General features: G+C 40.5%; 2 protein-coding genes across 2 annotated transcripts; both read right to left on the bottom strand.

The window, feature by feature from the left end:
• Window positions 1-300: 300 nt before the first annotated feature.
• Window positions 301-20,807, bottom strand: LOC124260309 (transport and Golgi organization protein 6 homolog). The gene is made up of 15 exons (XM_046694587.1): window positions 20,664-20,807; window positions 20,202-20,337; window positions 19,041-19,168; window positions 14,475-14,637; window positions 14,120-14,196; window positions 13,764-13,876; window positions 11,255-11,446; window positions 10,540-10,651; window positions 9,780-10,001; window positions 7,429-7,554; window positions 6,587-6,772; window positions 4,861-5,536; window positions 3,579-3,730; window positions 2,316-2,429; window positions 301-748 (listed from the first exon to the last, which is right to left on the bottom strand). Exons 1-15 carry the CDS (start codon window positions 20,805-20,807, stop codon window positions 563-565), a joined length of 2,727 nt encoding a protein of 908 aa, XP_046550543.1. The 3' UTR covers window positions 301-562.
• Window positions 20,803-22,861, bottom strand: LOC124260344 (transport and Golgi organization protein 6 homolog). Its single transcript, XM_046694631.1, has 2 exons — window positions 22,669-22,861; window positions 20,803-21,744 (listed from the first exon to the last, which is right to left on the bottom strand). Exons 1-2 carry the CDS (start codon window positions 22,754-22,756, stop codon window positions 20,807-20,809), a joined length of 1,026 nt encoding a protein of 341 aa, XP_046550587.1. The 5' UTR covers window positions 22,757-22,861; the 3' UTR covers window positions 20,803-20,806.
• Between the last annotated feature and the right edge of the window lie 154 nt (window positions 22,862-23,015).

Raw genomic sequence — 23,015 nt, 5'->3', positions numbered from 1 at the left:
TCAGATTAAAAAATATCTCTCATAAAACATTTTTTTAAATTGTAAATATCTGTTTATAACAGGCACTTCTTCAAACTAAGCAAAATTGTAAGTTTATCTACTGGTATATGTGCAAACTTTCAGCCATGCTTCTCTGAAAATAGTGACAAAAACCCAGATAAGGACAAACTTTATGAATGAACAGCTTCTTTGAATAAAGAAGTTTATCCATACAGGTTGTCTTTATCTGACTCTCCAACTTCTAAAAATGCCACTCAAAGAAGTTAAACCAGGCCTGGACAAATAATAAATATACACATATTATAGAATCATTCTTTATTTACAATATGTTACTGCATGAGGGATAGACATATCCAGACCTAAATGCTGTTGTTGGTTTGTTTGCTTGGTATTTAATGCCAAACTGTTGCCAAACTGAACAGTCACTCAAATCAAAGTCTGGTTCAAAGCACCAACACGGTGCAAGGTTGACAGGTCCAACTGGATGGAATGTTCATGTTCAACTTCACTCATGTTAAACTGGCACAAATGCCAGTTGAGCACCACGTCCTGGTTCCCTGTGTCAAGAGTCTGGGTGCAAGATCGTGATCTTCTTCTCCAGTTTCTGTTGAGGAAAGAGCGCTCCCCTCATGATGACATCCAGCTCGTTGAGAGCCAGCAGGGTGTGAGTGCGCACCATGTCATCCTCATCGGAGACGTGAACCAGCTTCAGGAGACGGTACAGGTCTCGCAGCAGAGACCCCAGAAACTGTGGACAGACAGACACAGAATCATCAGCAGTAGTGAGTGAGTGAGTTTAGTTTTACGCCGCACTCAGCAATATTCCAGCTATGTGGCGGCAGTCTGTATATAATCGAGTCTGGACCAGACAATCCAGTGATCAACAGCATGAGCATCGATCTGCGCAATTGGAAACAGATGACATGTGTCAACCATGTCAACGAGCCTGACCACCCAATCCCGTTAGTCGTCTCTTACGACAAGCATGGGTTACTGAAGGCCAATATTTTAACCCGGATCTTCACAGGTCTCAACAGTAGTGTCAAACCATAGGAAATGAAACGTATGTTATATTTGGGATTAAACTTTCTCAGTAAAGTACAGATTTTAGTACTTATGTTGGGTTGAGTCCGGGTTGAGTCAGGCACCTAATCACCATCACACATAGTCAGCCCACTCTGTCCTTTACTGAGAAAGTGTAATCCCACTTTTACATTTCACCACATTTCAAATGGCATTGTGTAGTCATAAGAAATTAGTGGTTATTTCTGGAACATTAACACAAGCATTATAAAATACCCAATAAGATGGAAGTCAGAAGACAATGATCACATTAGTCCCGAACACTCCTTGCCTTCAATGGGGGCGGTGGGGTAGCCTAGTGGTTAAAGTGTTCGCTTGTCACACCGAGGACCCGGGACATTTCCGAGACAAGTACTATCAACCTTGCTCATTGCCGTCCCTGGCATTCTAATTATATTGTGCTGCTGTAGATGAACACTGATGACCCATGCAGGGTGAGAATGGCGTTGCCATTCTGAGGTGAGGTGAGGTGAAATTGGGTTTAACGTCGTGCTTGAGAATATTTCGCTCATATGACGACGTGCATGCATGTGTATGTGTATGTGTGGCTGCTTGTACTAGCCCAGACTTAAGCTGGTTTTATAGTGCTAGCCCACTGAGAAACCATGACGCAGTGAAGCATGAATACCCCACTCAGACACATTATACTGACTCCGAGCCGACCAGTCCTTGTTGTACCCAGTAATGCCGAGCGCCAGGCAGGGACCAACAAGTACCATATTTTAACGTCTTTTGGTAGGACGGGGTCGGGGATTGAACCTGTGACCTTCCGCTCTCCGGGTGGATGCTCTAACCACTACACCACGGAGGCGGTCCGTTGCCATTCTGAAAGACAAAACCATGACCCACTCGCCTCCAGGGGCGGTGGGGTAGCCTAAAGGTAAAAGCGTTTGCTCGTCAAACCAAAGGTGCTGGTTCAATTCTCCACATGGGTACAATGTGTGAAGCCCATTTCTTGTTTTCCCCGTGTGATATTACTGGAATATTGCTAAAAGCGGCGTAAAACCATACTCCTCCTTGCCTTCATCTGCTAGTAAACTATGGTTAAGATACTAGCCAACTGCCAGTACTTCTTGTGTCTGTCAATGTGGGTCAAAAGCAGGTGTGAGGACACAATCATTTTGTGGTTGTAATCAGAACACCAATATTGCCTCATGTTAATTCTGCATTCACAAGTTTCTCACACTACAAAAGTTGACATCAAAGAGTTCATATGTCTGCTGCCAACTCACCTTGGGTGCATCAGCTCCCAACCCTTGCAATAGCTGGGTGATTGTCAAGATGGCCGCCTTCCTGGCCTCTGGGTCAGGGTCAGTCTTCACAATGCTGGAGCAGCACTCAAACACCTAGGGAGTAGTGGAATTGTATTAATAAAGTGTTCATGCCTCCATGGTTGACATGTATAAAAACATGTGTCAGGTACAGGGCTGTGTAACCATCAAGTACCAACCATATAATATTACACATGTATTCCAGAGTATTAATTTTAGTGGTTAGTGATTTCAGACACATAATTTTGTTTTACTGAAAGGAGACAAATTTGTATATTCTTTACAACACATTTTTGCATCCAATATGTACAGCAAACAGTTGGGTTAATATTACATTTTATTACCCACGTGGTCAACGTATGGGTAGTTGCATACTAATCTCGTACGTCACACGAGTGTCGTATCGCGTTGACCTGTGTCGTAACGACTTGACCTGAGATTCTAACGATTTGATTGGATAACCCATGACCTCTATTAGGTCACAGTCTCACTTAACTATTTTTTCATTCATAACGAACACGTGAATTCATTCATTCTATAACTTAAATGCATTGTGGGAAAGTAAACATTGCGAACGCTGCCGCGTCGCTGTTTAATTGTGAGTCGAACTGAGACATTATATCTGTCTAAAAACATAAACGCAATGTTTCCACCAGTGATGTTAGCCTAATGAAGCAACTGCAAACCAAGAAACGGGTGCAACGGAGTAGTTTACTGTAGGAGGCTGTACGAAGGCGATGACAACTGACATGCATCGTGGCGCCGGTTACCATGGCAGTGACATCATTACAGTGTGACGCCATGCAAATATTGTACTACAATACAAAACTCTTCCGCGAACCTCTTTATGAAACCGGTTTCGGTTTGAAACCAAAAATAACAAAAATACGCTATTTTGTCAATTTAATGCATGTAAGACGGGGTAATAAATAAAATATTACTGGTCTCATTACATACGAATGATCTGAATTCGTGATCTTCCTATGTTATCTGACCTCGCCATTGGTCAGTCAGATACCATAGGAAGGACACTCGTTTCGTATCATTCGTATGTAATGAGACCTCGTGTAGTATTCTCTATGAATTTAACATTAAATACCAGTACTTATTCTATCTCATACAATTGTATTATGTATCTTTTTATGAACAAAATATGGCAAACACCTCTCAGCAACTCAAAACACCTTCAAATGTCCCCCAAGAAAATGTTCCACTGGTACACACCTCATGAAGCACATTTCCAAGGGAGAACCTCAACAGCTTGCACATCTCGGCCAGATTGGACAAACTGCTGGCACGGACCATGGCATCATCACTCCGAGCTCCTGACAAGACGGCAGCTAGCAGCAGTTCGCGATACTTGGGGATCATGTCTCCTGTTTCAGGACAGAATTGGTTTTGTATTAACAGTATGGCATCCATGAATCTCAGTCTTACCCTGGATCTGAGACCTATCACACATTGAAGTCAGAGTCCAGACATTGATCTAAATCCAAACATGAATCAGAGTCCTACCAATGATCAAAGTGCTGCATGTATCTGAGTATTATAAAGGATCTTGGTCCTAACACAGAGATTAGTCGTCATATAGTGATCATGAAGGATGAATTGAATTCATGCAGGAATACTGCTTGAATTTACTGAATACGTGAGTTAGTGAGTGAACTTGTGAATGCAGAATTCACATGATGTTACTTTTGGTGTTCAGATTACAAACACAAAATTATTGTGTCCTCACACCTGCTTTTGACGTACCTTGACAGACACAAGAAGACTGTCAGTTGGCTAATATCTTGTAACCATAGTTTACTAGCAGATGAAGACAAGGAGTGAGTGAGTGAGTTTAGTTTTACGCTGCTTTTAGCAAAATATAATATCATGGCAGAGACACCAGAAATGGGCTTCACACATTGTACCCATGTGGGGATTCGAACCCAGGTTTGATCGAACCTCTAGGCTACCCCACCACCCCAAATACCTGAGTGAATCATTACAGGACTACATGTAACACAAGTGAATTTGGTCACATAAGAAACTGGGGTAAGATTACAGATTGCCGGATACCTTCCGCCATCTTTGAAAACTATAGAACTTCGCTTTCTTAGCGTACTTACTTTTTTAACCCTTGGATACACGTTACTATCTTCTTTAAGGGTAGTTTAACGAATAAGGTTAGGGTTAGGATTATGCGGAATCGCTCCAACTCCCAGAATTCCATGTGTCCCATTTTTCAAATACGGATATATTTTTATTTGTGATAACTTACCTTTCATTTCAAAATCGTTGGTTAGTTTTACTGGCCGGAAGTCGTCCCAAGTAATCCGATTTTTATGGTTAATTTTTTATTTTCATGCACCCTTATTTTTTACAATTTTACAGCTCGTGCTTCCCTATAATAGAAGTGCACGTGGCTGGTAGGTATCCGGTATTCTGTAACTGTACCGAAACTGGGCATCTCATAGTTATTACAAGGCAGCTATCTAAATGCACTTTATATGAAACATACCTAAATTCCTTGCTGCCTTCACTAAACTTTCTCCAAGTTTCATCCTCAGTTCTGCTGACTTCTGCGGACCTGTCTCTGCAAACTCCTGGGCAAGTCTTGGCACCACCACATCAGGGAATCGGTCAGTGAGGGCTGCAAGTCCGTTGACCGAAGCCAGGTACAGATAGGAATCTTGATGTTGCAGATTCTCCTCAAATATCTTGACCAAGGTCTCCAGTCGAGACAAGACTGAAGGATCCTTGTTTTGAATGAGGTGAGTCAGACGCAGCAAGCCATGACCTCGGACAGGGATCTCGGGGTCACATAGCTCCTTGAAGGCTTGTTCTAGTTCTCCACTTGGGTGAGGCGAGTCTGCCTCTGCACCTGTACGAGGAGAGCCTCCTTTTCTGCTGGCTTGAACCGAGCCTTCTCTTTCTCCTGGGAAAGGACTGCCTTCTTTCGGGGAAGACACAGGTTGGTGCCCAGAAGATTCGAGGGAGGCTGGAGTTGGTCTTTCATGTGGAACAGCTAAACCTGTGTTACCTGCTTGCACCTCATCCTCGTTTTTGATCATTTCAGCTTGACAGCTGTTGACATCATGTGAAGTTTCATTCAATGTTTCTGAGATAACTTCTATCAATGGTTTCTTAGTCTTACGGTCAGTGGCCTTTTTCTTGTCTGTCCCTTTGTCTTTTGCCTAAATAAACACATGCAGACATGTATGGTATATGTTGAACAAATTTGACTGCATGACACAGACCTTTAAAGTGACAACAGAGTTTTACAAACACAAAATTCCAGTAATTATTAGACAATAGAAAATCAAATTTAATCAATGAACAAGCAGTTGTCACTAAGGTGACATAATCCCCACCGCATATTGTCAAATCAAACTTAAAGAGTAATGAAAGATGAAGTTAAATGTCAACAAAAACATGACCAGTCAACCTCTCTTGATATTTTGCTCTGCTCTGTAGCTGTTCAAACACACAAATATTTTCAAGACTCACTTTGACCTTGACATGAATGCCATGGTGTATGAAATATGCAAAAAATAGTAATAGAGAAATTGCTTATCAAAAAACATTCAAGAGAAGTCTTGAAAATCTATGAAGAAAATCCAGTGAACCCTTCTTGAGATATCTTGCTGACAATCTTAACATGCTGAAATCTTCAAAGTGTCGCTGTGACCTTGAAAATTATGTGAAGGTCACCAAACTCGACTGGGCCCTGCACCTTCCCTATATGAAGCTTGGTGTCAAATATGAAGAAAATCCAGTGAACGGTTCTTGGGATATCTCGCTGACAAGGGTAAAATGTTAAGTCCCCTGGTGACCTTGAAATGAAGGTCAAGGTCACCAAACCTGACAAAGGGTACCTTTCTTATACTGTGTTGAACCTAGGTACCAAGTATGAAAAGAATCCAGTCAATGGTTCTTAAGATATTCCAATTCGTACGTACGTACGGAGCCTAATACTATATCCCCTGCTTCGGGGATCGGGTCATTGTATCCCATGTACATAGATCGATGCTCATGCTGTTCATCACTGGATTATCTGGTCCAGACTCAATTATTTACAGACCGCTGCCATATAGCTGGAATATTGTCAAATGTAGCATTAAACAACAAAACAAAACAAGCATAGGTTGACCAGTTCTAATCCAGAATCCCCAATGTTGACCAGTGAGCCTTTCGGATACTGTAAATCTACAATGCATTCTGTGACACAGTGAATATTCTCTAACCTGTGGTGTTTGCTTCTTTAAATCTTGTTTGCTCTTCATCAGCTCTGACCATACGGCACCTCTGGTTGCTATGGCAATGCGAATATCATCTGCCATTTCTCTAACTTCATCTGATGCATGTTCCTGTCTGATTCCATCAAGCAGGGGCAACAACTCCTGCATCATCTGTCTATCAGCTTCTTCAACCTGTTGCAAAATTGACAAATGTGAGTTTCATGCATCAGGTCAATTCAACGCTGGAACAGTTATCAGTCAAACATCTCAGAGTCAGGGACACCACAACATTGTTCTAGTCTTTGTATCAAACTTCAAGCCTCACATATATTAGATACTGTAGTTGGAGTGGAGATTTGTAAAAAATATACCACATGATGCAAGTCATGTGAATAGAATAGAATAGAATAGAATAGAATAATACTTTAATGCCTTTTCTGGAATTTGTTTTATATCAGCAGAGCTACTGACACATTAGAGAGATACCAAACATATTTACATAAATTCTTTGATTTAGGTATCTTCACATTTGTTTAAGAGAGATATGGTACTTAGAATAAAGGATGTACGGGCTCTCTTAGTTTTCACAATTGGAACTTTGGAGGAGGATGTATTCCGAATTTAAGTATTGAGTACGGTCAGATATGAGTTTGACAGCTTGATTCACAATTTGCCGCTCATATATTGATGATAAACATTCAAATCTGACTCCAGTGATTTTACTTGCAGTGTTAACAATTCCGTCTATTTTAGATTTGAGATGAACTGAGAGAGACCCGTACCAACAATGGAAGGAAAATGTTAAAATACTCTGAATAAATGCTACATAAAATGACATCATGGCTCACCTGTACAGCTCCTCCCATGACTGCCGTCAGCAATCCCATGGCCATACTCAGTGTCTCCGACTCAAACAGTCCAGTCAGCTCCTCCATGGTAGCCCGACACACCTCTACACCTCGCTCCAGAGTCGCCTGTAACCACACATGTCACATCTAAACTCCACACTCGCTCCAGAGTCCCCCACACCACATGTCACATCTAAACTCCACACACCTCTACACCTCGCTCCAGAGTCGCCTGTAACCACACATGTCACATCTAAACTCCACACACCTCTACACCTCGCTCCAGAGTCGCCTGTAACCATACATGTCACATCTAAACTCCACACACCTCTACACCTCGCTCCAGAGTCGCCTGTAACCACATGTCACATCTAAACTCCACACACCTCTACACCTCGCTCCAGAGTCGCCTGTAACCATACATGTCACATCTAAACTCCACACACCTCTACACCTCGCTCCAGAGTCGCCTGTAACCATACATGTCACATCTAAACTCCACACACCTCTACACCTCGCTCCAGAGTCGCCTGTAACCATACATGTCACATCTAAACTCCACACACCTCTACACCTCGCTCCAGAGTCGCCTGTAACCATACATGTCACATCTAAACTCCACACACCTCTACACCTCGCTCCAGAGTCGCCTGTAACCATACATGTCACATCTAAACTCCACACACCTCCACACACCTCGCTCCAGAGTCGCCTGTAACCATACATGTCACATCTAAACTCCACACACCTCCACACCTCGGCTCAGAGTCAGCCTGTAACCACACATGTCACATCTAAACTCCACACACCTCTACACCTCGCTCCAGAGTCAGCCTGTAACCACACATGTCACATCTAAACTCCACACACACCTCTACACCTCGCTCCAGAGTCGCCTGTAACCATACATGTCACATCTAAACTCCACACACCTCCACACCTCGGCTCCAGAGTCAGCCTGTAACCACACATGTCACATCTAAACTCCACACACCTCTACACCTCGGCTCCAGAGTCAGCCTGTAACCACACATGTCACATCTAAACTCCACACACCTCCACACCTCGTTCCAGAGTCGCCTGTAACCATACATGTCACATCTAAACTCCACACACCTCCACACCTCGGCTCCAGAGTCGCCTGTAACCATACATGTCACATCCTAAACTCCACACACCTCCACACCTCGGCTCCAGAGTTGCCTGTAACCATACATGTCACATCTAAACTCCACACACCTCTACACCTCGGCTCCATAGTAAGCCTGTAACCATACATGTCACATCTAAACTCCACACACCTCTACACACCTCGGCTCCAGAGTCGCCTGTAACCACACGCCCACATCTATACTCCACACACCTCTACACCTCGCTCCAGAGTAAGCCTGTAACCATACATGTCACATCTAAACTCCACACACCTCCACACCTTGTTCCATAGTCGCCTGTAACCATACATGTCACATCTAAACTCCACACACCTCTACACCTCGCTCCAGAGTCGCCTGTAACCACACATGTCACATCTAAACTCCACACACCTCGTACCATAGTCGCCTGTAACCATACATGTTATATCTAAACTCCACACACCTCACTCCAGAGTTACCTGCAAGAATGACTGAGTGAGTTTGGTTTTACGCCGCTTTTAGCAATATTCCAGCAACATCACGGCGGGGTACACCAGAAATGGGCTTCACACATTGTGCCCAAGTGGGGAATAGAACCCAGGTCTTCGGTGACCTGCAAGCATGATATTATATCTAAATTCGGGGGTAAGGGAAAGAATATTGGTTCATCCTACCATGACACTGAAGACCTGTCATTCATAGACTTAGACATATTTCAACTGATTCATACATCTGAAGCAATCAGTCCCCTGCCCCCAAAGAAGAAGAATAATATGAGGTATCTAACCTACAGATTGACTACCTCAAATTTCAGAACAGAAATGTTATATCTTCCAAATAATTGCTTCAGAGGTAACACATCAAAACAATATGGAATGTTAATTATAATGACTGCTTTACCATTTGAAGGACATGACTTTGAGTGAGTGCTTTTATACGCTTTTAACAATATTCCAGCAATATTGTGGCAGGGGAAACCAGGAATGGGCTTCACACATTGTACCCATGTTGGGAATCGAACCCGGTGTTCGGCGTGACTGAGCAACTCTTTTAACCACGAAGCTAACATGACTTTGAACATCACCTGCATGTCACCATATTTTCTTGTGTCTTTTGCAGTTTTGTTTCTTCAAATGAAGTGACAACATGAAGTTCATGCAGAGATCAGAGATGTACACCTTAAAAGTAAGTAAATAGATAAGCTACACAACTACTTACTCTGACAAATGCCAGAATGTGTTGTGTTTTGTTAAGACAGGACGGCCCCAGCTCTTCACACATAGAGGCCAGAAGGTTCAGCACAATCAGCCTCCTGTTGAAGAGTTCCACTTCCTGTGTATCTTGAAGCTCCAGCATTAGCAGCTCCTTCTCTGGCTCGGGGCAGGAGACAGAAATTGATTCTCCATCACCAGTCTGAGATGACACCATCATCGTTAGCTCCTATGAACAAAAACACATACCATTCATAACTACCATACACCACAAAGTATGGTGATCATTTTGTCATACCTCATTTACCAATACATTGTAATACTGTTCTCACTGAACAAACAATGGATGTGATTGAAAGTCACATTCTAAAGATAGAAACCTGAAGAGGAGGATGACAACTAACTAACACTATACCAAAGGGGCATCTTTGCATTTTTTACTGTAATTAACATGACAACTATTTACCTATGACTTAAATATATGAAAATACATACTGATGTAGTCTTTAATAAATAATATTCTCATTAGGGAACACATGCAAGTACAAGAATACAGGAACACTTGTACTTTCATGTGTTCCCTTTTTTGTTTCCAAGAGTATATATCCTACAAGTAGCAACCTACTGGTCAATGCTTGCAATTTGTAGACACAAAGCCCTTACCAATGCAGACATACACACATAAATCTTGGCATGGTGTTTTGATGCCAAAGCTTCAAGAATGAATTGTACATTGTTGATGAGCAAGTGTAGTGTGACTCGTATACCTGGAGCAGCTTGATAAAGAAGTCCCCTGTGACACTGCTGTCCTGTAGGTGCTTCACCAGCTCCACCAGGCAGCGCACCCGAGTCTCCACACAGATGCCGTCTTCCTCACAACTGTCAAAACACAAGTAAACACTGCATTCATTCAACACATGGACCAATAAATCCTGTCTTCCTTTACACTGTTACAACACAGTAAATGTTAAACTGCATACATACAACACAGTCAAAGTAAACCTAGGCTCAGTATTATTCGTTACATAGAGATTATTAACCGAGTGTGTTTCTGTATCATTAATATCATATATTAGGAATAAAAATTGTATTATGCGAGCCTTTGGCGATAGCGCATGCCAAATAGTGTCACTTATATCTAATGTAATTTTGTAAACTATGATACATAGATGAAAAGTGGGGACATCCAAAATGGTTTCACAATTAACAAACTAAACATAATGTAACAATATTCTCAGTCCCTCGGAGGTTGTGTGACTGAATGTTGGTATCTTTTGTGTAATTTTGAATAAGCCTAACCAGGAAGAACCTAATTTTCATTGGATGCAGTTGGATGACACCAAACACTTTTGTGGTTTTCAGATGTGAATAACAACAAATGGTGGACTACAGGAGATGGTGCAGAATTGTACATGTTTTTGGTCACACCTGTCAGAAACTGCACAAACCAACAGGAGGGGTTTAGCTGATCCTCCACCTCACCTGTCGGAGGGGGCCAGTACAGCACGCAGCCCACCACTGTCTCCTGGCTGGAACATCAACTGAGTGGGACACCGTGATATGTCCTTCACACTGTTACCATGGACACCAGTAGCCAGCAGCCACAGAATGTCCAGGGAAACATCTGGTTCAGCCTGCTTGAGGAAGGTGATGAGTATGTCTTCACAGGATGACCTGAGAGAAAGGATGGACTATTGTTACACTGATGCCAGCAACATTACAGCAACATACAGTAACATTACAGTAACATTACAGCAACATACAGCAACATTACAGCAACATCACAGCAACATACAGTAACATTACAGCAACATAACATACAGTAACATTACAGCAACATACAGTAACATTACAGCAACATTACAGCAACATTACAGCAACATTACAGTACAACATTACAGCAACATTACAGCAACATTACAGCAACATTACAGCAACATTACAGTAACATTACAGCAACATCACAGCAACATTACAGCAACATCACAGCAACATTACAGCAACATCACAGTAACATTACAGTAACATCACATCAACATTACAGTAACATCACATCAACATTACAGTAACATCACATCAACATTACAGCAACATCACAGCAACATTACAGTAACATTACAGCAACATCACAGCAACATTACAGTAACATCACAGCAACATCACAGCAACATTACAGCAACATCACATCAACATTACAGCAACATCACAGCAACATTACAGTAACATCACATCAACATACAGCAACATTACAGTAACATCACATCAACATTACAGTAACATCACATCAACATTACAGTAACATCACAGCAACATCACATCAACATTACAGCAACATCACATCAACATTACAGTCACATCACATCAACATTACAGTAACATTACAGTAACATTACAACATTACAGCAACATCACAGCAACATTACAGTCACATTACAGCAGCATTACAGTAACATCACAGCAACATTACAGCAACATCACAGCAACATTACAGTAACATCACAGCAACATTACAGCAACATTGCAGCAACATCACAGCAACATTACAGTAACATTACAGCAACATCACAGCAACATTACAGCAACATCACAGCAACATTACAGTAACATTACAGCAACATCACAGCAACATTACAGTAACATCACAGCAACATCACAGCAACATTACAGTAACATCACAGCAACAGTAACATACAGTAACATCACAGCAACATTACAGTAACATTACAGCAACAAACATCACAGCAACATTACAGTAACATTACAGCAACACTACAGCAACATTACAGCAACATTACAGCAACATTACAGTAACATTACAGCAACATCACAGCAACATTACAGTAACATCACAGCAACATTACAGTAACATCACAGCAACATTACAGCAACATTACAGCAACATCACAGCAACATTACAGCAACATCACAGTAACATCACATCAACATTACATCAACATCACAGCAACATTTACAGTAACATTACAGTAACATCACAGCAACACTACAGCAAAAATCAGTAACATTACAGCAACATTATTACAGCAACATTACAGTAACATCACAGCAACATCACAGCAACACTACAGTACAGTAACATTTCAGCAACATTACAGTAACATTACAGTAACATTATAGCAACATTACAGCAACATTACAGCAACATAACAGCAACATTGAAGTAACATTACAGCAACATTACAGCAACATTACAGCAACATTACAGCATTACAGCAACATTACAGCAAACACTACACAGCAACATTACAGTAACATTACAGCAACATCTACAGCAACATTACAGTAACATTACAGCAACATTACAGTAACATTACAGCAACATTACAGCAACATTACAGTAACATTACAGCAACATTACAGCAACATTACAGCAACATTACAGTAACATTACAGCAACATTACAGTAACATTACAGCACAACAGTAACATTACAGTAACATTACAGCAACATTACAGTAACATCACAGCAACATTACAGTAACACCACAGCAACATTACAGTAACACCACAGCAACATTACAGTAACATCACAGCAACATTACAGTAACATTACAGCAACATCACAGCAACATTACAGTAACATTACAGTAACATCACAGCAACACTACAGCAACATCACAGCAACATTACTGGAACATTTCAGCAACATCACAGCAACATTACTGGAACATTACAGTAACATTACAGTAACATTTTAGCAACATTACAGCATAATTACAGCAACAATACAGTAACATAACAGTAAGTTAATGGACAAACCAATAGATGGCAATATGACCATACTAGATCTACATGATCAAGATCACATCCAACCTGATTACATATTAAAAGAACTTAAATCACATGTTCAGTGACTTGCTGGACCTGCTTTATTGACTGTTGACTGATCCAAGGATGGGAAGATTTTTTTTGATAAGACAAATCACAGACCAACTGAATGTTTCCACATGGCCTGCATCCCTTACGTACCCACCTGAGGTGTGACACGCCCTCCTTGCTGCTGAAGTACAGCTGGAAGAGAACTGCCACATAGCGACGGAGGACTGGCCAGAGACAGTCCCTGGCCTCCGTGCTGATCACATACACCTGCAACACAGTACAGTGAGGAGTTTGGTGCCACATGGAAAATAGTGCTATCATTATATATCCTGATCTAGTATGTAATCCTGTTATAGATGTTTACCACTTTAGTAAACATGGGCACAGTGAGGACAAATCAGAGTTAACCTGCGATTCCATCTACATATTTAGTCAAGCTGAAGGTAGGCAAATCTGACATTAATTGAATCCTGTTCTTACCAACCTGGATGACTGTTTAGAGATCCCTACCTTGTAGATATCTTCTATACATCGGGTCAAAGTCTTGCCACATGCTACCACCTGTATCTTGGAAGTCACTGATGTACCTTAAGAATAACAATAAACAGGCACATTAAACACTATCCTCTCATGACAAGCGACTTAGTCAAAGTAATTCTACAAAGAAAGATCAGGAACAGACATCTGCATCAATCAATTGCACCTGTGACACCTTCCTCACCATGTTCGCTCGTCACGTCGAAGACCCGGATTTCGATTCCCCACATGGGTACAATGTGTGAAACCCATTTCTGGTGTCCCCCATCGTGATGTTGCTGGAATATTGCTAAAAGCTGCATAAAACTACACTCACTCACTCACTCACCATGACTGTCCACACACTGCTGTAGCGGAGACACCAGGGGGTCCAGCAGGTGCTGTTGTCCCAGTGATGGATACTGACTGGTCATCTCCTTAATGAGGGTCACGATCACCCTCAGAAACCTCTGAGTAACCTTAGGATCACTGTGATGAAGCAGGCCTCTTATCTGAAAGTGTAAACACTGGAATATAGTTATATTAATATGGAGCACAAACTCTAAAAGTTTTGATGAGGCAGTATTCATATGGACAATACTGTTAACTTCCATTTCTAGTTACGAAGGTTGGTGTTATATTTTATCCAGTGTTATCAAAACTCATAAAACATTTAACAAATGAATTTATTTCATCACCAAAATGAAGTGTTAGCACCCATTTTGTTCTGTAAGTAAGTTGTGCATATGAAACCATAGAGACTAAACATAAATAGTGTTAATGGTGTCAACTATTCTGTATTCAAAACAGATAACCTTACCCAATACTGGTATTTTAAAAATCTACATGTAAACATAGCGAAACAGTGTTGCATGAATGTAAAGTTAATTTCATTTACCTTAAATATAATTTATGTAGGTTTCTGAACAATTTGTTCCAAGATACTGATAAATATGTGCTGGGGCCATATATCCTACCCTGTAGTGACATTTCACACAGTGCTAATATATGACATCACACACTGAGGTTGCAATGAGTGAATGAGTGAGTGAGTTTGATTTTACGCCGCTTTTAGCAATATTCCAGCAAAATTATGGCGGGGGACACCAGAAATGGGCTTCACACATTTTGCCCATGTGGGGAATCGAACCCGGGTCTTCGGTGTGACGAGCGAACGCTTTAACCACTAGGTTACCCCACCGCCCCAAGGTTACAATGAAGTAGCGCCATAATTTAAAGTATGTAAGTAATTTGCCACCTGTTGATTAATTGGTATAATTTCTCTTCTTCATTGACATAATACTCTATCTTTGACTTGTTTCATGACAGCATGATTTGATATTAAAGGTCACATAAACCCTAGGGGTTAAAAATACATAAATCACTAACTGGCATCGTTATAAATGAAACCCTGTCATTAAAACTACTCATTTCGACCTTTAATTGACTTAAATCGACCTTTTTGACAACAGTGCACAATTCTCACCCGCGAATCTAAATTTCAACCAATCAGAGCCGGTAGCTTAACTCTGTGACGCCATATGAGGAATAGCTTTGAGGGCCGATGCAGAATTCATCTACATTTTAGGGGTAAATTATCTTGTTTACAGGCTTGTATAAACCTGAAATCGTGACAATTGTTGTGGAAAAATGAAAGCTATATGTTCTCACAATCTACTGGCATTTAATTTTGTCTCCTGCTTTGCCTAGTTTCCGAAGTTACAACTTGTTTTCATAGACGCTTCTGTCACAATTGATTGGTGTCAGTAGGGCCCTATTTGTATAATGACTGATCCAAATTGATCCCATTTCTGTGTTTTTTACCTCGATATTTAATCATGTCATGTAAAAATCTGTTTGTATTCTCAAACAGTGTCGGCCCATAAGTTTTCACATGCAATACAGCAATTAATACTCCCTTGTTGTAACCCGTGTTAGGTGGTATAAACCTACACATGTTATTTGTCATCATTCACTTGATGGTCAGTTAATGAATTTATAACAGGTATAATTAGTGGTAACACACTTAGATTACCCGACAAAGGTTCCCATTTGGCATTTCTTGTGTCTGGAGTAAATATTCAACATTATAAACATCGATCAAAGGATTAACCGATAACACGCTGATTGATTAATTACTTTTATCTTACACAGCGGATTGTCAAAAGGTAGTGTTTATGTATGTAGATTTACTAATCTATACTGAATACACTCTGTCGTGTCGGTGTCAAGCGTAAAAATAACGCCCTTCTTTCAAAGGATTAACCGGCAATACATTGATTGATTGCCCATTATTGGCTAACTAAATTACTGTTTTAATGAAAGGCGGACATTATGCAATTAGTTGCCAGGTGTGCTATCTTGGGTGACCAATGAGACTATACACCAATACCTGAAAAGATTTATCACTTTTTCGTATATTAAACTGTTAAAAGACACATCATTTTGAACAGTTTTGTGGATATTGATGGATACATTCCTCAAACAAGGTAATGGCCTGATATTGTTCCTATAACTTTAATCTGTTTTAATTTTAATATTTGCATTTTGTTTTTATTCATTTGTCGTAGCATTCAACAGAATCATTGTTTTCACCGTGAAGTGTAATGAGACAGACAACATGCACTAGGGTGTGTGTGCTGCCAATTATGATTCACATTGGCAAACTATAAAATGTCTAGATATTACAGTTCTGTTATAAATTCACTATAAGTATCAGCAGATCGTCTGCTTTTTATTTAGTTTCAAAATGCATACAAGTGTGATAATAAACTAATTAGGATTATAAGACCAAATATAAAGACGACATTGACTGACTAGTATCTACATACTGGTGAGTGGACATTAACCATGTGAATGTAGCAAGAAATTTATCGCAAGAGTATTGTGACTTCGACCCCCACCTCGCCTCCGTGGAAGAAATCGCTATGTTATAAGTTGTGTCATGCAAAATCCTTTTGGTTATGATTCCAATACATATTTAACTACGAGTAGAAAGTAGTTTTGATTTTCTAACTTGATGAAAACAAACTATAATCTCATTAATTCTAACAGACTTTACGATTTTCAAAATGGCGGGCGCTCTGTCGGAACATCCGCCAGTCTGTGGATAAATGCTATTTAGGTTTGTTTTCACCGAAAGTTACAAAATCAAAACTACTTTCTACTGGTAGTAAAATATGTATTTTATTGATGGCCAATAGGATTTTGCATGACATAGCCGTATAACATAACAATTTCTCTCCTGGCAGCGAGGTGGGTGTCAATATAATACTACTTACAATATTATTGTTACTTCGACCACAACCTCACTTCCGAGGAAGAAATCGTTATGTTACAAGTTGTGTTATGGAAAATCTTTATGGTCATCAATCATATACATATTTTACTTTAACTAGTAAGTAGTTTTGATTCTTTAACTTCGTGAGCCGATCTGAACACAAGTAAGATATCGCTTCAGGCTTCCCACAACGCCGCCAACCGCACTCACAAACATAACCCATTTAGCACGAACTGCGGGGTCCTGTGGAAATCTGTGCATGGTGACACCATCACCCGACCCCTAGGAGCAATTGAGGACAAAGCAACAATTCGGCATGTCATGCTTCATGTCGAAATCATCAAAATGATGAGCGTGCTACACACTTTCTATACAACTAACTGAAAATCGTTCCTCATATGACGCCACTGCAGTGCTCTGGCGACAGAGTTACGTAACCTGTCTGTGGTTTCGTTGGCGGGCGAGAGGGAAGCAGGCGACTTTTTGGCCACTTTTAATCGCTCGGTATTAATTAACCACAAGTTTTTAAAGAATAAATTTGGTGTTCCGCATAAGACTAACCACAAATCTTTCATATGTAATGGTTAAAAGAGTAACAAAAAACAAAGTTTAGTGGTTCTTTAAGTCTGTGAATCCCCTCTGCAAAGCTTCCAATAATATTGGAGAAAAATCGAGTTAACATATGTTGTAAAAAATTGATTGGTTGGTTGGTTGTTGTTTAACACCAAACTCCACAGTATTTATGGTCGCCACTGACGACACGCATGAGTTGCTAAAGACCAATTCTCACCCGGATCTTCATGGCTATTGTAAAAGACAATAAACAATTACAGACTAATGGAATCGGGTGGTCAGGTTCGATGACTTGATTGACATATGTCATCGTATCCCAATTGCATAGATCGATGCTCATGATGTTGATCACTGGATTATCTGTTCCAAACTTGATTATTTACAGACCACCGCCATATAGCTGGAATATTGCTGAGTGTGGCGTAAAACTAAACTCACTCACTCACTAACACAATTGTATTATTTACTCAAACATGATACCTCCCTGTGTGCAGATCTGACAATTCCATCAATAGATTCAAGATTCAGACATTTCAATTTAAAAAAAAGACAATGAATAAAAATACATGTACAAGTATTCTTTTGATGCGACTAGGAGATCAGTGGTGCATACAAAATCACCAAAACTGCTTCCTTTAAAAAAGCTTCCTTTATTATTTCCATTCAGAACTGCACATTTCCGTGCATTGTTGACATCCAAAATATAACATGCTGCTCTGAATGCTGCACTCATACTGAGAAGCCTTGATGATGCTAAAGGCTGATTTGAATATCTATCAGATATAACCTCCTATTGATGATCCGACAAATCTTTTATAGGAGTGAGTGAGTTTTACGCCGATCGATGCTCATGCTCATGCTGTTCATCACTGGATAGTCCAGATTTGATTATTTACAGATCGCCGCCATATGGCTGGAATATTGCTGAGTGCAGCGTAAAACTCAACTTACTCACTCACTCCTTTGAAGCATTTTTCAGATCATCAAGCAGAGATATCCTACTGGTGTGGAAGATAATTTTAATGAGATTGTTACAACAACAGACCACCGTCATGTAATCACCTGGGGAGAGATGTGTTTGTAGTATTCTTCCACTGAGGCTGTCTGCATGGGGCAGTGTGCTATCACCATGGCGATGGCCTGACTTCTCTGCCAGTCCACGGAATCTGCCACTCTTGCTCCTGATGGTGCTGCATGGAAACAGTAATCAAGTTTCAGACTGCTGAAAAAGCACTTAACACGACCTTTTGGTGTACAGACCTTTCCCCACAGGAACTCTGCCCATAGGAACTTTACCCACAGGAACTCTGCCCAACACAATTTTACAGGGGCCTAACATAACAACACAATATTAAATGAAATAAGTATGTATTTATTATATAAAAGTATACAGAAACAGCATATACAAAATATGTACACATGTAATAAAGCACATGTTTAGAGTCAAAAATGAAGAGCGCTTTAACTATTTTAGTTCAGTCTAATAGTGGAACCTTTTACATGCAGATGTAGACATTTTCATAATCAAGTTTTACTTGGAAATTGTCATTATTTATACCAGTAGTATACAAAGTGACACAAATACCAACAAGTAGACAAGGTCATCAATATCCCCCGCAACAGCAAAATACTCTTTATGAATATGTCTACTAGTTATGATTATGTCAAATGTTTTGGAGTGTATATAGCTAAGTGGAAGGGGAGTATTGAAAGTTTTTAAGATCTGATCTTGTTGCCATGGAAATGCAACAAGATGACATCCTCATAGTCACAGCCTAAGTGATGTTTCCATGGAAACAGCAAAAATAAAATTAATATCTGGGTCTAACCATCAAATGGCACATCTATGGATCATGCTTGACATATGTACCAAGTTTGATGAAGCTAGCACGTATAGTTTGGAAGATCTGCTCGGACAAGATGACATCCTCATAGTCACAGCCTAAGTCATGTTTCCATGGAAACAGCAAAAAATAAAATTCATATCTGGGTCTAACCCCCAAAAGGCATATCTAGGGTTCATGGTTGACATGTGTACGGAGTTTGGTTAAGCTATCATGAATAGTTTAGGAGATATGCTTCGGACAAAGTGTGACGGACACATGGATGGACGGAACTCATTTCTATATCCCCCCAACAACCTAATAATAGGTTAGGAGATCAACTGTCTTTTAACACTTCAAGTTGAACTGGAAAATAATACTAGAGTCTGTAACGTCTCACCTGGTCCTGGGGGAAGCATACCCTGCAGCACATGCAGAAGACCCTTGGGACGCATCAAGATGTCCGTCATCAGTCGACCACACACTTGTCTCAGCCACGGGGGAGACACAGGCAGCTGCTTACCCTTATCTTTAGACTGTCACAAAAAATTACATGTTAAACCAAATTAAAATTACACAATACTAAAGGCATTCTACAATTAGTTCTCCTTGTTGTAGAATGGTGGAGATGCTTAATATTCATCAATGAATGGATGAGAGCTTGGGTGAGTCGTGAAGAGTATTTCAGCGATATCACAGCAAATCAGCTGACTGCATGGTGTGGTGCAAGCCCATCGTGATCCTAGGCAATAATGCAAAGTAAGTAAAGAGATAAATATCATATTGGCTCACAACTATTGCAATTCTTATCGATGAACACCATGACGACTTTGACACCTGTACCTGTTTTACTTATACTTACCTTTCCACCTGTCTTGGGTTTGGCTGCCCCTTGCAGCATCATCAAGTCTCTCACGAGCATCGCAGGACTGATCCTCGTCATCAGCTTCTGTAGAGCGGCCTCAGCAAACTCCTGCTCTGTCTCCACAACACTCAACTCACCCATTAACATACTGAGATATTCATCCTCCTGATGTACAGTTTCCTGACAGCTACCAGCCACAGTATTTGACTTATCATTTGAACCTGAACATTGTTTTTATTTACCTCAGCTGTGTCTCCTGTCACTAATGATGAATCTACAGAGCATGGATGGGGATCCTGAGAGTTGAAAACCTTTGGGTTGATGTGTGTACTTGAATCTGCTAAATCTCCTAATTCACCCACAGTCCTGTTTGGTGGACAACTGATAGTATTGTCCTTCAGATTCCCTTCAACAGTCTGATTTTTGGAACCTGAAGCAGGATTTACATTACTCGTTTGACCACCATCTATCCCTGGGCAGTGGTTCAACTGGAGAAGAATGGCTAAAAAATCACAGAGATGCCGTGAAAGAATTAAAGCTGATAGAGACGGAACATTCAGACAGGCTGAAAAAATCCGTCCACACAATCCTAGCCTAGCATAACGTTCTTCTCGCGATACTTCCTTTAATTTACTGCCAGTGAGAAGCTTCCCAAATCCAGATCTCCTCTCTACAGGAATTCCAACACCTTTATCAACATTTGGGCAAATTCCAAGACAAACAGTGAACTGCAGAGTGGTCAAGACTGTCTTCTCCTGTTCAATACTGAGGACATCAGGAGAAAGTGGAGGAACTTGGTGTGGCGTCTTCATGGAAGGGGGGTTCTTCTTCATCTCCTCCTGGAAATCTCTGGAAGCCTGAATCAGATGTTTCTGCAGCAGAAGCAGTAAATGAAGACACACAGACGTGTACTTCCATCGGACATCTGACTTGTCGGTGTCTGACACAGTTGTCTGAGTCTGTAGGACCGACAAACATGGCAGGTTGGAGAATGTGTCAGATTGCAGACTTCCGTTGATTGACTGGAGTTTAGTTCGGAGCAGGTGGTCAAATTGGCTTTCTCCATCAGATGAAGCAGCTGAAAAAGATACTTCTATTGTTTAGAACAATCATTCCCTTCAACATGCACATTTCAATCACATATCTTCGAACTAAGAGTTTTAGACATATAACATTTGTTGGTGCCTTTCTAATCACATGAATGACTATAAATCACTTCACTTATGACAGATAACTTTATTCTAAACACAAGCCATGATTCAAGAATTTACGATGTCTGTGTGACACAACATTCTTTGTTATAGCCCAAGTATGCACTGCCATCCAAAAACGTATGAACCCGTGAAGACATAAATTAGAATATGTCTACAGCCCTTTACCACTGATGCTTGTCGTAAAGGGCAACAAATGAGATTGGGTGGTCTAAGGCTTGCTGACTTGGTTGACAAATGTCATCTTATCCAAATTGCATAGATCGATGCTCATGCTGTTGATCACTGGATTGTCTAGTCGAGACTCGATTATTTACAGACCACCGCCATATAGCCGGAATATTGCTGAGTGCAGCAATAAACAACCAACCAACCAAAACCGTATGATGTCCGAAAACCTAATCTCCCATGATACCGTTGATTATTTTGAGGGGAGATGACATATAACTGGCTGCCAGTAGGAGTCAATAACATTTAGTCATTGCTGTTAATACCCCAAAATAACCAGTTTACCATTTGATATATTTTCCTCTTAATTGAAAATGGTAGCAAAAATATAAAAACGTATTCATTTCATAACCTGCTCAAGCCCTTTAACAATTTTAACTCACGTCAACAAAGATACATGACAAGTTATCAATTACTATAAAGAAAACGAATTTTGTAACCTTGTCTTTCCATTCGATCAATACACAACTCAAATAAACAAACTTCATATTGTAACACGCAGTCTACAATAATCATATTTTCAGTTAGGCCCAGTGATTACGTCTCTCAGGTTTTGTACTTACAATCTGTATGACTTTGTCTTTCCGGGGTTGTCAAAATACGAAGAGCCTCTAAAATGAGCTTTGGGCTTTGATTTGAGGAGGATGACATGATCTTTGACGTTCTTTATTTACATCTCAGTGTTGATGCTATCGCTGGCTGTCCCACATGTCGGCTAGGATACGCTTATTCGTTTGGGGTCTTCGGGAAGCTCGGAAATAAGCTGGGCGTATTTGGTTGAGGTCTTGGGTTGGATCTAAAGCATGGATGACCTTTCAAAAAGCAAACATCTATTCTCATATGTACGCTTTTATTAATTTTCCAGCATCTGCATGTTTTATTCATGCATATGTACTACGAAACCTGATTT

This window comes from Haliotis rubra, unplaced genomic scaffold, assembly GCF_003918875.1.
Source record: "Haliotis rubra isolate DU_JTF1 unplaced genomic scaffold, ASM391887v1 Scf76, whole genome shotgun sequence".
In the NCBI taxonomy this organism is placed as follows: domain Eukaryota; kingdom Metazoa; phylum Mollusca; class Gastropoda; order Lepetellida; family Haliotidae; genus Haliotis; species Haliotis rubra.
The sequence above is the reverse complement of the archived record's forward strand: the minus strand, read 5'-3'. Positions and strand labels throughout refer to the sequence as shown.

Bases quoted from the DNA above. Each gene is read 5' to 3' on its own strand.
- LOC124260344 (XM_046694631.1), bottom strand. From the start codon at position 22,756: ATGTCATCCTCCTCAAATCAAAGCCCAAAGCTCATTTTAGAGGCTCTT. The intron at 21,745-22,668 runs GTAAGTACAAAA...TATCTTTTTCAG, and splicing joins AAGACAAAGTCATACAGATT to CTGCTTCATCTGATGGAGAA.
- LOC124260309 (XM_046694587.1), bottom strand. From the start codon at position 20,807: ATGGGTGAGTTGAGTGTTGTGGAGACAGAGCAGGAGTTTGCTGAGGCC. The intron at 11,447-13,763 runs GTGGGTACGTAA...CCTTTCTCTCAG, and splicing joins GAGGGCGTGTCACACCTCAG to GTCATCCTGTGAAGACATAC. The intron at 2,430-3,578 runs GTGTGTACCAGT...ACTACTCCCTAG, and splicing joins TTGGAAATGTGCTTCATGAG to GTGTTTGAGTGCTGCTCCAG.